Source organism: Falco cherrug, chromosome 4, assembly GCF_023634085.1.
Source record: "Falco cherrug isolate bFalChe1 chromosome 4, bFalChe1.pri, whole genome shotgun sequence".
Lineage (NCBI taxonomy): Eukaryota > Metazoa > Chordata > Aves > Falconiformes > Falconidae > Falco > Falco cherrug.
In genome coordinates, this window is record NC_073700.1 from 108,223,942 (window position 1) to 108,237,885 (window position 13,944).

Consider the following 13,944-nt stretch of genomic DNA (forward strand, 5'->3'; position numbering starts at 1 on the left):
TAAAATTGGAATCTTTGTTTTATGTATGTATACACTGTAGATAGTGACTACATTTAGTCAGTTATAACTTTAAGTAACCTTAGAAATTGTTCAAAGAATGGCTGATATCTTCAAAGTGACTGGCAAAGTTCCTGAATCCTTTGAAGTTTATGAGGCTGAACTTTTTTTTTTTTGAGGTGACAAAAAATGTTTTAACATCAGACCAATATATTCTTGCCTTCCTTCCCATTCAATTTTAAGTTATGGGATTCAAAGTAGAGATTTGTTGGTTTCTGTAATTTAAGAAAAAAAATCCTTAGAAGATTTAGTATGGGTAAACCCAGGTTTTCTCTTAAGCTTACTCTGAGATGACAGAATCATTTTTTCTGAAACATGATAATGATGGGGCTGGGAAATGAAGCCTGAAGCATATCGAAGAGCCGAGAATGTCAGCTGAAGTCTGAGAGCTTAGTAAGGTTGACTACTGAAGTTAGCCTGCTTCAGAAAAAGATGTCTTTACATTGGAAAGGGTTAGTAGCTTTAGCTATAGGTTGGCTGTAATTAAAATGTGTTCATTCGCTATCCAAACCATTAAGTGCAAAATTAAGCAAGTAGGATTGTGTAGGGATTTTAAGCAATTACAGCTTGAAAACAGCATTTATCCCGTTTCTGTACCAACATGTGTCTCCACTATAATTCTGTTAATAACATTTCTGTGGATTTATACCAGCAAGACTGAATTTGGCCTGTGAATTTGCACCTGAAGGTGTGAACAGCCTTGCTGTCGTACGTGAAAACATACCACTTGCACTGTTAAAAAGTGCAAGAACTGAAGCAAAAGAAAATTGTTTCCAAGTCAACTTCTGCTTCCCTGGAAACATTTATAAGGGTAAATCTTGGATTTAATCAGAAGAACAATCCCTAAAAAGTAGCAAAGGGAAACTGAGAGTATGTTGTGTAGTTAAGAATAATTTGTAGAGTTAAAATGAGTTGCTTTTAGAGTGTTCTTATTATTTATTGAAACAAAGCCTGTTCCAGGCCAGTTTCCAAGCACTGAGGCTGAAGTTCAGGGTAGTTCTTACAATTATTATAAGTTTATTTTTCCTCATAATTGTATTGCTTGTGTAATCTGATTTAATAGTCCCCTCCCATGTGCAGCTGTTTCTGTGTTGTTAGAGGTAACAGAGTGGGTGTGGGTGGTGCAGACTAGACAGTGCTTTAGAGCATTTTCTGCTGTGGATGACCTAGCGGGGAGAGCAAAAGGGAAACATCCTTATTTTTGATGGCAGGTGGAGGGTAAGTGCTTGTGCACATATGTGGGTGCTGCCTCATCTCAAGAAGGGAGAATATGTAGCAGAACATAATGGAACAGTAGAGATATGTTAGGCTTTTTATCACCTCTGTAGGCAGCGGAAAAATAATTTCATAATTGTTTTTGTAGCCTTGTTATTGTCCGCGTAGTACTGCAGAACAGTGAATCCTGTTAAGTATTGCTACGTACTGCAGCACTCTCTCCTCACGATTCAGGATTTCCATGCATGGAAAAGCATGTTGAAATGAGTACGTAATGGATAGTATTAATTGTTTTATGGGCCCCCTTTGCTGCTTGAGAATTTAGTGACCTAAGTAGAAAAAGTATTTTACTTCCATTGGTGATACTAGAGCATAGGAGTCGTTGCGAGGGAGAGGTTTCACTTGGAAGAATGCTGTGACGTGATATTTCCCCTGACCCTCAGTAAAGCTCAGTAGTCTTAGAACAGTTAATATCTAAGTATCACTTGATAGAACACCTTGTGCTGTGTGTTAATTCTGTCTAATAGCAATTACTGTTCTTAACAAATTTCAGATGATCTTAAGAATTTGTGGATATATTTTCTCTAGTGATAGGGGAGATTTGGGTGGTTTCTTGCCTATTACCACACTTCAAATTGAGTTTCAATGAAGACAACAAAAGCTGTCAGTAGTCCATAGCTATTCCATCATGTGCTCTGATCCGATCTGGTCTTTTAAAATCTGACAGCTGTAGTTAACTTAAATATTTAGATAGAAGATCTTAAAGGCATAAAAAAAAAAAAAAAAATTGAAGGAAGAGTTTTGAAGCTGCCTGCTTGCTTATGCAGTCCAGCCTCTGGTGTCTCTGGAAACAGTACTTTGTTCAATAAATAGAGCCTTATTGTTTCATTGCTTACAGAACTCTTTGGCTACTGGTTCTGCTTCTTTATATTCTTTCCTAGTTGACAGTGTCTAAGAAGGGAATTCTGAATGCAATCCTATATCTAGCAGTTCAGCTTCAACGCGGAAATTATCCCCTTCATTTAATTTTATACCTGTTCTGTGTTTATATGTTGATAGACAATTGCATGTTATGTTATTCCTGGGTTGCAAAGAAACCTGAGACTGTTAGACTGGAGAGAGGCACTGTGGATAATCAAACCCATTGTCTTAGAAATCTACATTAAGTGCGTTTTTGAGCAAAGTAAATCTAAAAATCTGTTATTGATTGTACCCTGGGTTTTCATTTACGACTGAAAAATTATTTTGTAGATTATTTGCTGTCCTTTTTGCAAGATCTCACTTGAGTCATCTAGTTGAGCATTCTCACTTGACCAACACGCTTCTTAGTTTCTAATGCTGTCACATTAAGTTATTCCCTTGTAAGGTACTTTTATTAATGTCCTCAATGAGACTAAGATCTACTTTTTCTGCTCCATCTTCTTACTCTTAGTTAGCCTTCCTTTGAGATACAGGTATAGCGTACCTGAGCCAGTGAGACTGCAGGCTGCTTTATCTGAGCCCTTAAAATTATTCTATCTGTTGCTTCATTATTTCCTTACTTTTTCAAAGTTTCCTCTTTTAAAGTTTAGAACGTTAGATAGCAAAGCAGCTTTTGGTCACTCACTCCAACTAAGCCTATTTTATATGATCGTTTTTCTTTAAATTAATTGATTCTTCAGCTTAAAGGGGGAGAAAAGTGAGGGAAAGAGACACCAGATGTGTAACAATCGTTTTAAAGGAGGAAAAACATTGGACACAGAGAATATGAACGGTTGGATAAAGAGAGCAGAACTAAACAGCGAGGAGAAAGATGAAAGGTAGACGTTAGAAGAAAATTCTATTTGTAAGAAAATCAGAGCATAGAGATTGCTTGGGGAAGTCATTACTTATAGTGTGATTATTTGACCTTTCCTTTAGGCCTCCAATGACAGAGGTTAAATCGATTGTCCAATCCTCAAGTGGATTTCAACCCTGTTTTCTGTGTTTCTTTGTGTCTGCTATAGATATGTGGATGTGTCTTTTGGATTATTTACGATAAAAGAAATCTCCTAGCTGAAACATCTGGAGATAACTTGGCTGTCATTATAGTGTTTTATTTCTTTCAATCTAGGTCTGAGAAGTCAATGTTTCCCGTAATTGCATTGTTGTAGGTGGCATATGCTGCTCTGTACAGTGACACGATTGAAAATTCCACATCCAACTCTGTCTAAAAGGGTCTCCAGCAGACTTTGAGTAACACATCCATAAAAGCTTTGGCATTTGGTTCCAAAGGAAGAGTAAAGATGGGAAGACACTTTGGCACATGACAGCAGTTCATGATATTTTAATACATATGTTCATATCTCATGTTCCTCCTACCACCTTTGTCTTTTTTAACTTTGTATTTTGTGAACATTTCATACTCTTCAAAGGCAATGTTTAAAATTCAAAGATGCATGTGCATCCAAGACTACTTTTATTTTCTGTGCGTGTGATATTTGCAATTTTTTGTCTGCATTTGTAGGAACTTTTTTTCTGCAGTAAAGCTTTCCCATTACCTACGATAAAGTACGGGGTGGGGGGTGGGGAATCATCCTGAAGTAGCGCTAACAGAAGATAATGGGTTTGTAAGTGCACTGAAATTGTGCTGCTAAAAATTGAAGCTCCCTTATGCGTTACTGTTGGCCTACTTGAAGGACATCTTTACTGGGTGAATGACTAAGTGCATATTTGATACATGTGTTAAATGTATAGTACCAATTGTGGTTGAATAGTTCTAGCCTAGGATTACTTGTGGTTTATGATAAATTGCTTATAAATATCACTTCGCGAAACTTCCATGAAACACATGAGGTTTTTCATGTGTTGTCTTCTAATATAATGTGTAAGCTTCTGTAGTAAATACTGGTATTTTCTTTCAAAAAACAAACTTAATTTAAAGAAACATGGGTTTGGTTTAGGCTTGGGTCGGGGGAAGAGTTGGGCATAGGCTCGTTGCTGAAGCTGTGTGCTGTAATCATCCTCTTCGGAGTGATTGTCCTAAAGGCGTAACTGAGTGGGCATCACTGAGTTGTCACTCGCAGCTAGAGGAGTGATAAAGAGCAGCTCTGTTGAAAAGCTTGCCATGTCATGCTGACTTGTCACTGCCAGCATCCGTCTTGCAGAAGTGCATAGAAACAATTTAAAAGAGGGAGTAGAGGGGAGACAAGAAAGTAAAAGGATGTTCTTTTTTCTTTTTTTGTTGTTGTTAGTTCTGGTGGGTTACTATTACTGGCCATAAGTAAACACTGGGGGGACTTTTTTCTTTTCCAGAGTAAAGATGGGAAAACACCTTTGCACATGACAGCGATCCATGGTAGATTTTCAAGATCCCAAACCATCATTCAAAATGGTAAAAAGGGGGAGGGAGTAGTTGTGTCATCAGCTTTCCAGTATTATGAGTATTTTCCTCCTCTTGTATTGATAATAAAGTACTGAATTTTTTTCGTATCCAGTAGTAGTTCAGTTAATGGTGGAGTCTGGCATATCTGCTTATGAAGTTTGATGAGTTACATTGAACCGTTTATTTTTCAGGATGCAGGAAAATATATTAATTTCTCTTCCGTAACCCAGGCTGCAGAAAGTTTGTCTCATATGGTTACGTAATCAAATGCTTCTCCCTATTTTGCTTGTCATTAATACCAAAATACCACTGAAGGCTGTATAGATTTTAAATCCAAGCAGTCATCAATGGACAGTTATTAATGTTGCTTAGATTATCATCAGTGCTGTTTTTCTAATGGAAGTATCTGTATGCCTACGTATATTCTTACTTAGTAATTGCTTTTTGTTTTAGGAGCTGAAATAGACTGTGAAGATAAGAATGGAAATACTCCTTTGCACATAGCAGCTAGATATGGCCATGAGCTATTAATCAACACTCTGATTACGAGTGGTGCTGACACTGCGAAGTAGGTGGTTTTACTGATATGAATGCACGCTGAGAGAATTTAGAAATACATTTATTAGATTAACAAGAGTAGTATGATTTTTTTAATGTTGTCTTCCACTTGAAATAGGAAATACTTTGTGTGTTATCCTGTACTTCTAAGTAGCTACTCAGTACGTCGCAATTTGTACAAAAACAGAAGTAGATATTCCTCAAATGTATTTCAAGTAAAAGCTCTGGAATTATAGATATATAATAATAAATTATATTTATTAGTATATAAAAAATAACTGACTTAATGCATCCTGCTAGCTTGTAAGAAAGTGTTTAATGCGTGAAGTTTTCCTAAGGCTCGGTATTCTAATTAGGTGGTTTGCTGAACCCACCATGCACGTGCACTTTGGCACACAGTCATGTTTGTTTTATTTTAATTGTAATGAAACTGTGATACCTGATTATGGTGTGTCTTAGGCGGGGTATACATGGGATGTTTCCTCTCCATTTGGCAGCATTAAGTGGATTTTCAGACTGCTGCAGAAAGCTCCTCTCATCAGGTAGGGTATGTCTAAAAATTGTATAGCTGCTTTGTACTTTGTCTTTTATTCCAGAGGGTAGCTTTTCATTAAGTCTTAATTTAGTAATACATAAAAATATTTATAGTTTACTAAGTAGCCTTGGGCCAGTGCTTGTTAAAATGAATGCAAACTTTTACAGAAGTAATTCCTCTCCCCCCCAAAAAAAAAATTCATGCAACTTGAAATAATGCATCTGTAACTCTCTAATGCTGTGTTTGCGCATTTTAAGTTGGCCATAGAGGTGGGATGAGTGGTTCAGACAATAATGCAACTTCAAGGAGAAAGACTAATGTTCTCTAAAATGACTTCATGGAGCATCCTCCATTTCCTTTCCATGATGTCTTTACCTTAATAAAAATCATTCTATTCTACTTCTGTAGTGGGCACGTAATAGCTCTGAAGACTCTGTGGACTGCTACATTAATAAACTGTAGCATTTGTGGTTTATTGTTAATTAAAAGCAGCCGGAACTGTACTTGGCTTTCACTGTTTGATTCCTCCCTGAAGTTGTGGCAAGTTTTAAGGTTATTACTTCCTTGTTGTCCATTTTCATCTGGTGTGAATTCTGAGCTCTTTGAACCACTGCAGTTCTCAAAAAGTAGATTGGTGTGAAGTATTGTGGAAGCTTCAGGAACAGAATAAGAATAACAAACTAAATGGTGCTACATTAATCTGAAGGCATTTCATCTTTTTTAAATAAAGAAAAGGGGCGGGCGGGGGCAGAGGGTTGGGGAAGAGGAAGAGGAAGAAGTTGCTTCCCCAGCTTTATATTGTCTGTTAGGGAAGCCTGGGAGAAGAACTAAAGGAGTATAACTAAAACTACCACTGGTAAGGCTTTTTATTTCACTGTCCTGTCATGGACAAGCTTGCAAGGATTTGCTTCAGAAAAGAACTGTCCTGTAGTTGACTATATTTCTATTGTGTATGTTCAAAATGAGGACTACTTTGGCTCTTTCTCCTTTCTGCACATGGTGCTGTGCTGCCTGTACCCTTTCTGGAGATTCAGTGTGGCAAAGGAATCCCTGCAGAAGACCTGCAAGTGGTTTCTGTGACTTTCACATGAGTTGAGCAAACGTGAATGTAAATCTAGCCTGGAGCAGATAAGGACTTGAAGAGTATGTTCAGCCTTCAGACTGGAAAGACCAGATACTGCTACCAGCTTATTAGAACATGCTCTTGGTGTGGGGATCGGTATCTGCAGACTATGTACCCTTTTGCTTTTATGAGGAAGTCTCATTTATGTAAATTAAGAATATCTGATTTTAAAATTTGTTAATATTCATGTGCAGACCTTAAAAGAAAAGAAAAAAAAAAAACAAACCCACATCAGTCTGCCTTGTCCCAGGATTGAAAGGCATTTAAGTTGTTAGTGGTGTTAGACAAGCAACCTGGGGCTGTGGAAAGTCATCAAAGACTACTTTCAAATTAGATTGGTAAATTATCTTAAATTGTTTGCTGTGTAGCACTGCCTATAGAAATGGGAGGAGGCTGTAGCGGTATATACAAAACCTCTATTTTGGGGCATAAGGAGTAGGAGAACTGTCTTGAATAGTAGTACTCTTAAATAACACATTTATGTATCGTTGAATAATTCTTAAAAAGGGGGAAAAAAAAAATTGCATTCCCAGGCAAAAGTACCAAAACTTGAGATTTAATGAGTAAGTTTTGTTACATGAGAGCAAGACTTTTAGGAGAATATAGTTGTTTTCTCAAAGCAAAAGTGTAGCTTTGAAACATGATTTAAATAGTAATCTTCATGTCAAAAGATATGGTTACCTATAGAATTGCACAGTTAAACTTTGTGGTCTCAAATTTGAAGTTCCATAGTTCACACATTTTGATAAGAGAAATTGACAACATTCTCTAAAGGGCTCTTCTGTGAGTAATTGCTAATTGCTATTTACAGCCTTCACTCCAGCTTAACAGAGTTCTTTGCTTTCTCAGGGACTAAAGAGCTAAACTCAAGGATGAAATTTAAGTAGCTCCTGAATTCAGCAGACAGTCGCCCCTTTATTTAAAAAAACATTGAAAAAAATATTTATTTTAAAAAAATATTTATTTAAAAAAACACTGATAAATTCTAGCATATTCTTAATTTTCCTATTGCCTTCATATATTTTATATGCAATGCTAAATTACACAGAAATAATAGCAGGTAAACAGGACAAGAAAGAATATAGCCTTTTGCCTCAGTGCAGCTAATTGTCTTCTACCTTATCCCTTTCAGTAACTGTTCAAAAATACTGTGAACGGCAAGGGTGTGTTTCAAGTGAAGTAAATTTTCCGTACTTAAGTGCTTTTTTGCAAATCGCTTTTAAATTTGTTTAGCAAGCATTTCTTTTAAGAGTAGATGTGAGCAGTTTTGTGAAAGGTGGTGTTATATAACGGTTTTACAAACTACTCGATTTGTAGGTTTTGACATTGACACACCAGATGACTTTGGCAGGACTTGTCTTCATGCAGCTGCAGCTGGAGGGTATGTAAAAAAGCATTCATGCTTTCATATTTAGAGTTCTTTTTTCAATCGCTGATCATTCCTGTTTTGTTTTGTTGGGTTTTTATTTTAATTATTTCCTCTCTGTGCTTTTCCTTCCTTTTCCCCTTGGAATGTATGTAAACATGAAAATAATTTCAAGATGGATTCTATCTGCCAACAATAAAAATAAAGCAAATATTCAGCTCAAGTAATTATTGGAGTACAGTGTCCAAGTATCATCAGCCTTATCTTAGGTTTGTGCTTGGGGATGAACTGAATTTTACTTTAGATTCCCATGGATGATGATATAATTTTTAGAATTTACATCAGTCAAATATGGCATGCCCAGCTAAGAATACTGTAGGACATGAGGTGGAGAACAGCAATTTGGGAAATACGTTTTTACCACATCCATAAACAAAAGGCCAGTCTAACCAAATTAAAAGCCATAATTAAATTCCAGAGTTTAGGTGGATGAAGTAGTCAGAACTACTTGCTCATCACTTGAGTTGTGATCCATATTGATTATTGTTATTGTATTGTAGGTTTTCTATAGCAGCTACTCAAAATTGCCTGGAAGAATTGGGTAATAAATTTCATGATACACTTTGTGGGACACAAGAACTCCATGATATCAATATTTTCATTTTTCTGTTTCAATGTTGTTTAAGTAATACTGTTAAGTAATCATTGTAAGTCAAAAGATACTTGATCGATACATCCTTGTCGCAAATGATTAAGGTTAAAATGCTATCTTTTCATATAAAAACACATAATTTGTGACACATTCCCTCATTCATCTCCAGTTCAGGAAAGTTACTAAGGTAGTGTTTAAACAATAATCACTATTGTACATCTGTTATGATGATCATATTGTATTGAAAACAAATTACATGAAAAAGTAAAATATATATGTTGCAACTTATGTTTGGCCTTACAATATATACAGTGAAAACTTGCCTCTGTGCTGGAATCCTGGTAGCAAAAAGCATGTGACATGCAGGTGTTTCTTTAAGAATTGAAATTTCTATTGAATTAGATTAATGTTTATGTGCTTTGTGCATGCAATTTGATATCAATAAAATTTCTATATATGGACTTGAAATAATTGATATTCTTTCCTGATTCGGTTCTGCAATTATGAAATCTATTTTACATACCAAAATATATTTATCAAATTCTTCATACGATAGTTCAGTTCCATTAAAAATAACATGAGATGTATATGTGTAGCAGTTCTGATATTTGCAGAGGCCAGTATGAAGGAAATAAAATTTGCAATCATAAGTAATATTGCATTAATTTAATAGGAATTTGGAGTGCCTAAACCTCCTGCTAAATACTGGTGCAGACTTCAACAAAAAGGACAGATTTGGGAGGTAAGACATTCTAGATTTGTATATTGTAAAGGGCTGGTAAAAGCATTACAGAAGTAGCATGTTGCAGTGTGCTAGTCTGTGTTGTGTTCCAGTGTAAATGTTTTTTAAGATACAGTGTCTCTCATAAACTGTGCTTCAGCATATGTTATCAAAAGTTACAAACATATTTTGTTTATTGTGTTTTGTTAAGTAGATGTTTAGTCTTGTTTTTAAAGACTGAGTTCCATATTCAACTGTACTTTTTCTGAACCTTATTGTTTATAACACAGATCTAATGAGTTTAAATTGCTCTTATCCAAGGACATTAGTGGTATTTTCCAAATAATGCATTAGTCAAACCAAGAAATCTGTGCTATTTCTAAGCTTTTTTTAATTAAAAAATCCTTTTATTATATCTATCTTTTTTTGCTTCCTTGTTCATGCTCTGGTTCTGAACACTTCTGGAATGACATTCATTTCTCTTTTTAGGATTATTTAAGTTTAGATGGCATGATCAGTACTTGTGTAAAATCTCACATCATATCATGGATAATATGATTTTCCAGGATGTGAATGGCAGGAGTAGGGCTTGAGGATAATGTTACGGATCCAAAGTTGTATTTTGCTTTAACTCTACTTCTGTTCTTTACCGAGAAAGGAACAACAATTTCACAACTTTTGTCATTGAAAGTTGTGGGGGTTTTTTGTGGGTTTGGTTTGGGTTTTGGTTTACATGCATGTTACAGAGAGCAATTATTTCAGAAGAGGGGAAAGATTAAAACAGTTAAAATTGGAGAGCAATGGGAAAAAGTAATTTTAGGGAAGAGGTAGGACACTTAAAGTTGTCTGACTGTCTCCTCAAAATTGAGATATTTATAGTAATAATATCTTCTAAAAATAGAAAATGGAATTCTGAGTCATCTTGGTGGTTTTGAAATATTATCCAAACTGGTGGATCTAGAGAATTATTTACATATTTGAAGCTGGAATGAGTTTCCTCTGAGATTATACATCATTATATTAATATGTCATGGTTTTGTTATAAGAAGACAAGCTGTATATTTAAAAGTTTTCTTTAACAAGACCTCTGCTATGTTAGTATAGTTTAAAATAAATAAATAATGCTTCCCTCTCAGACAAAATTCTGATCTGCTTGTCGAAAATATGTACTTGTTAACAGTTGTATTTTATTTTTACCTTGCTGTGCAGTCCTTGAATTTCTCCATTTTTATTCCATGTGGCTTAAATTACTTAAAAATAAAATTTCTAGTGTAAACTTGATTTTCCTCTAAATGTCTGTACAAGACAGTTGATACAAAGCTTCCCTTAATACAAAGTTTGTGCATATTTTAGCTGACAAGTAGATACTGTTCAGTATTATTAAATAGCCCCATTTTTAAGATAGTAATGACACACTACAAATACTAGTTACAAATGTAAGGATTTAAGTTTCATTTTATTTTGCTTTATCTGTCTCTAATATTATTCTGCTGTTATTTACCATTGTACTTTTTATTTAAATGTGTACTAAAGAACTCCACTCCATTATGCTGCTGCCAATTGTAATTATCAGTGCCTGTTTGCCCTTGTGGGATCTGGAGCTAGTGTGAATGACCTTGATGAGAGGGGTTGTACACCTCTGCACTATGCAGCTGCATCAGACACAGATGGAAAGTAAGTGGCATGCTTTGTGCTAAAGACTTGCTCCTTAGAGACATTTGAGCTGTGAATTTTGTGTATGTTCTGCCTTCAGATTTGACAAATGCATTTTGGATATTGATGCTTAAAGATTAAACTTCACAGTGGATTATCCATTGTATATAAAATATTTTATGTCACCAGTATTTCTGAGAAAAATGAACAATAGTAACATGTATCATAAGTTTTTAGTTATGTCCTATAATGCAGATGTCCTAATTCAGGAATTCATTAGGAACAGAGTTTTCAAACCTACCTGCTGTGCAGTGGTTGAGTAAATACCATTTGTAGGGGTTATGATGACAGTTGCGAGCAGTAAGGTCATTTGGCTTTAAAATGAAAATATGATGATGATGATGGTGTGTTTTATGTAAGGTTATTGATGTTGCCCAAAAATCTATGCAGTTAGTCAGAAGTACGCTGTAAAACTAAACTGTGAGTTACCATAGGCCTACATCAGGATAGAAGTTAACTCAGCATTTCAGTATGAGATGCTTTATCTATTTCATGTTTGATTACACTATTAATGTGTGGCATTACAACTCCAGCTCTTGTTAGTGTTGATTTTTGTGAGGTTGCACTTGCATGCATTAAATGCATCCAGAAACTTTCATAAATCCGCAAACGTCTCTTGCATGTATGTATTTTGTAAGTAATGGTTATAATTAACATGGTTACTAATGACTTCAGTGCTTTACGTGCAAAGCTTATATAGATAGCACAAAATTGATGAGGTTACTTCAGCTCCAGACATCATATGTGTTGAGGAAACTTGAGAAGAACGCCGCTTGCATGTGCACACGCTCACATACAGTGGTCAAAACAAGCTGGTGCGCAGCGTAGCATCTCAAGTGCGCACAGTGGCACCTTCACTGCAAAAGTGCTGCCGAGTGCTGTGTCATCTTGTTTTAATACAGCACCTTTTAAAACATGAGGTAGCAAGAGGAACAAGGTGGCGTGTAACTCACAGGGTGGGTTTTGAAGGATAAATAAAGAATACTTTCATGGCCATTTAACTAATATTTAAAGTACATGCCTTTTTTAATGTAAAGCCAAACTTCAAAATGAAATTGCTGCTTTTTAGATATACTTTCAATTCCTGCTGGCGCTTGCTGAGATAATTTTACTTTAATTGCCTTCCTACAAGTTGAGCTAGGATTAAATTTAGCTTCACAGTTGCTCTGAAAACCTCCAAACTATAATGGTTCTTCAGATGACATCGTTTTGCCATCTGCCTTACAAAAGGCATGAGCAAGAATGATGATGGCAATACTGCAGAGCTTTGGGAGGTAACTCAAAGAATCGTCTCTGGAACCCACACGATATTGCCCTTCTGATTAACAGTTGGCTCTCTGGAAGACAGGCTACAAAGCTGAATGGCCGGAGAAGAAGCTTTTTATATTGATGCAGCAAGATAATTAGTAACAGCTGGAAAAACCAGTACTGCTCAGCTCATATTCAAAATAGGAACGAAGCTAAAAATGATTACTGAGTTGGAATATAAAGCCTGGGGCTGGGGGGGTGGGGAAGTCAGGAAATTATCTATATAGAAATTCCAAAGATATTTACATGTATTTGTATAGTCTTTGTTCAGACATCTTTAAAGACAGATTTTAGAGACAAGGACACTTTTGCTGTAAATTGTTTTCCAGCTTCTTCCTCTATGAAGTATTTCTTTTGTATATGTAACAAATGCTTCTAATCTGGAACAAACACCAGTAAGCCTCGTTTTGACAAGACTAGAGAGAGCAGTGATTGCAGAATGAGATATAAACTAAGCAGCATCTTAGGGGAGAAAAGCCCCACACTCTTTCTATGTTAGAACTATTTAATAGACAGTAAAATAAATGGGGACAAAATTTAAGTTACCTGGGCTTTCAGGAAGTTTGATTAATCTCCTTTTAAAGAGGCCTGTTGAGGTCAGTTAATTATGTAAAAGATGCAAATCTTTTTCATGGGTAAGAAGAAACGGCAAAAATAATAATCTGTTTTGCATTGGAAGGAATGGGTACTCAAGGATTTTTAGTAGACTTTACTTCCAGCAGGGTATTTAGCGTATTGTGGTTTTTATGGGCACACAAATATATGAAGTACGTAAGTTTAGATAGCCAAGGCCAGTGATGTTTGACATTTATAAATGAGCCAGGAATGTTAAGACAAAGTCGTTGATTAAAATTGACAAAGTTAGACAATTGGACAAATAAAATGTAGGGACAGTAATCCTCACTCAGTGGGACAAATTGACTTGTCTTTGGCTTCTCGGAAACCTTATCCCATTTCAATTCAAATAAGAACATGCAAGCACAGCTGCCATTCATGAAATCCAGGCATTTGTTTACGGGGCAAATAAAACCCGAATTATTTGGTTAAAAACGAACATATGCATTACAGGTAGCTTTTTGTTAGGTACATTGAAGATGTAGTAACGTTATTTACATCCTGTGTTACTTACGTTATTCTTCAAGACTGGAGAGTTTTTACCTTTTTCACTACCTGCCTAAGTTCTTTTCTCCTTTATGGTGGGCACGAAATGATGAAATGAGAATGCACATTGGTATCGCTTCTGCTGTTCTCAACTTTGTAATGAGATAGTACTTTATATATAGGCGCTTCTTAGTTTGTAGTTTTTCCTGCAGCTTTTTCCCCCTTTCACCTTCACTCATCTTGTTTGTTACT

The 13,944-nt window shown here is 35.7% G+C and overlaps 1 protein-coding gene across 3 annotated transcripts in view; it reads left to right on the forward strand.

The window, feature by feature from the left end:
* Positions 1 to 13,944, forward strand: part of ANKRD28 (ankyrin repeat domain 28) — a 128,685-nt gene that overhangs the window by 94,182 nt on the left and 20,559 nt on the right. For all 3 annotated transcript variants that reach the window (XM_055708831.1, XM_014285468.3, XM_005445787.4), the window contains exons 9-14: positions 4,546 to 4,624; positions 5,069 to 5,183; positions 5,633 to 5,715; positions 8,149 to 8,212; positions 9,523 to 9,591; positions 11,104 to 11,244. In XM_055708831.1, coding sequence (XP_055564806.1) covers positions 4,546 to 4,624; positions 5,069 to 5,183; positions 5,633 to 5,715; positions 8,149 to 8,212; positions 9,523 to 9,591; positions 11,104 to 11,244 — 551 coding nt within the window. The remainder of the gene's footprint in view (positions 1 to 4,545; positions 4,625 to 5,068; positions 5,184 to 5,632; positions 5,716 to 8,148; positions 8,213 to 9,522; positions 9,592 to 11,103; positions 11,245 to 13,944) is intronic.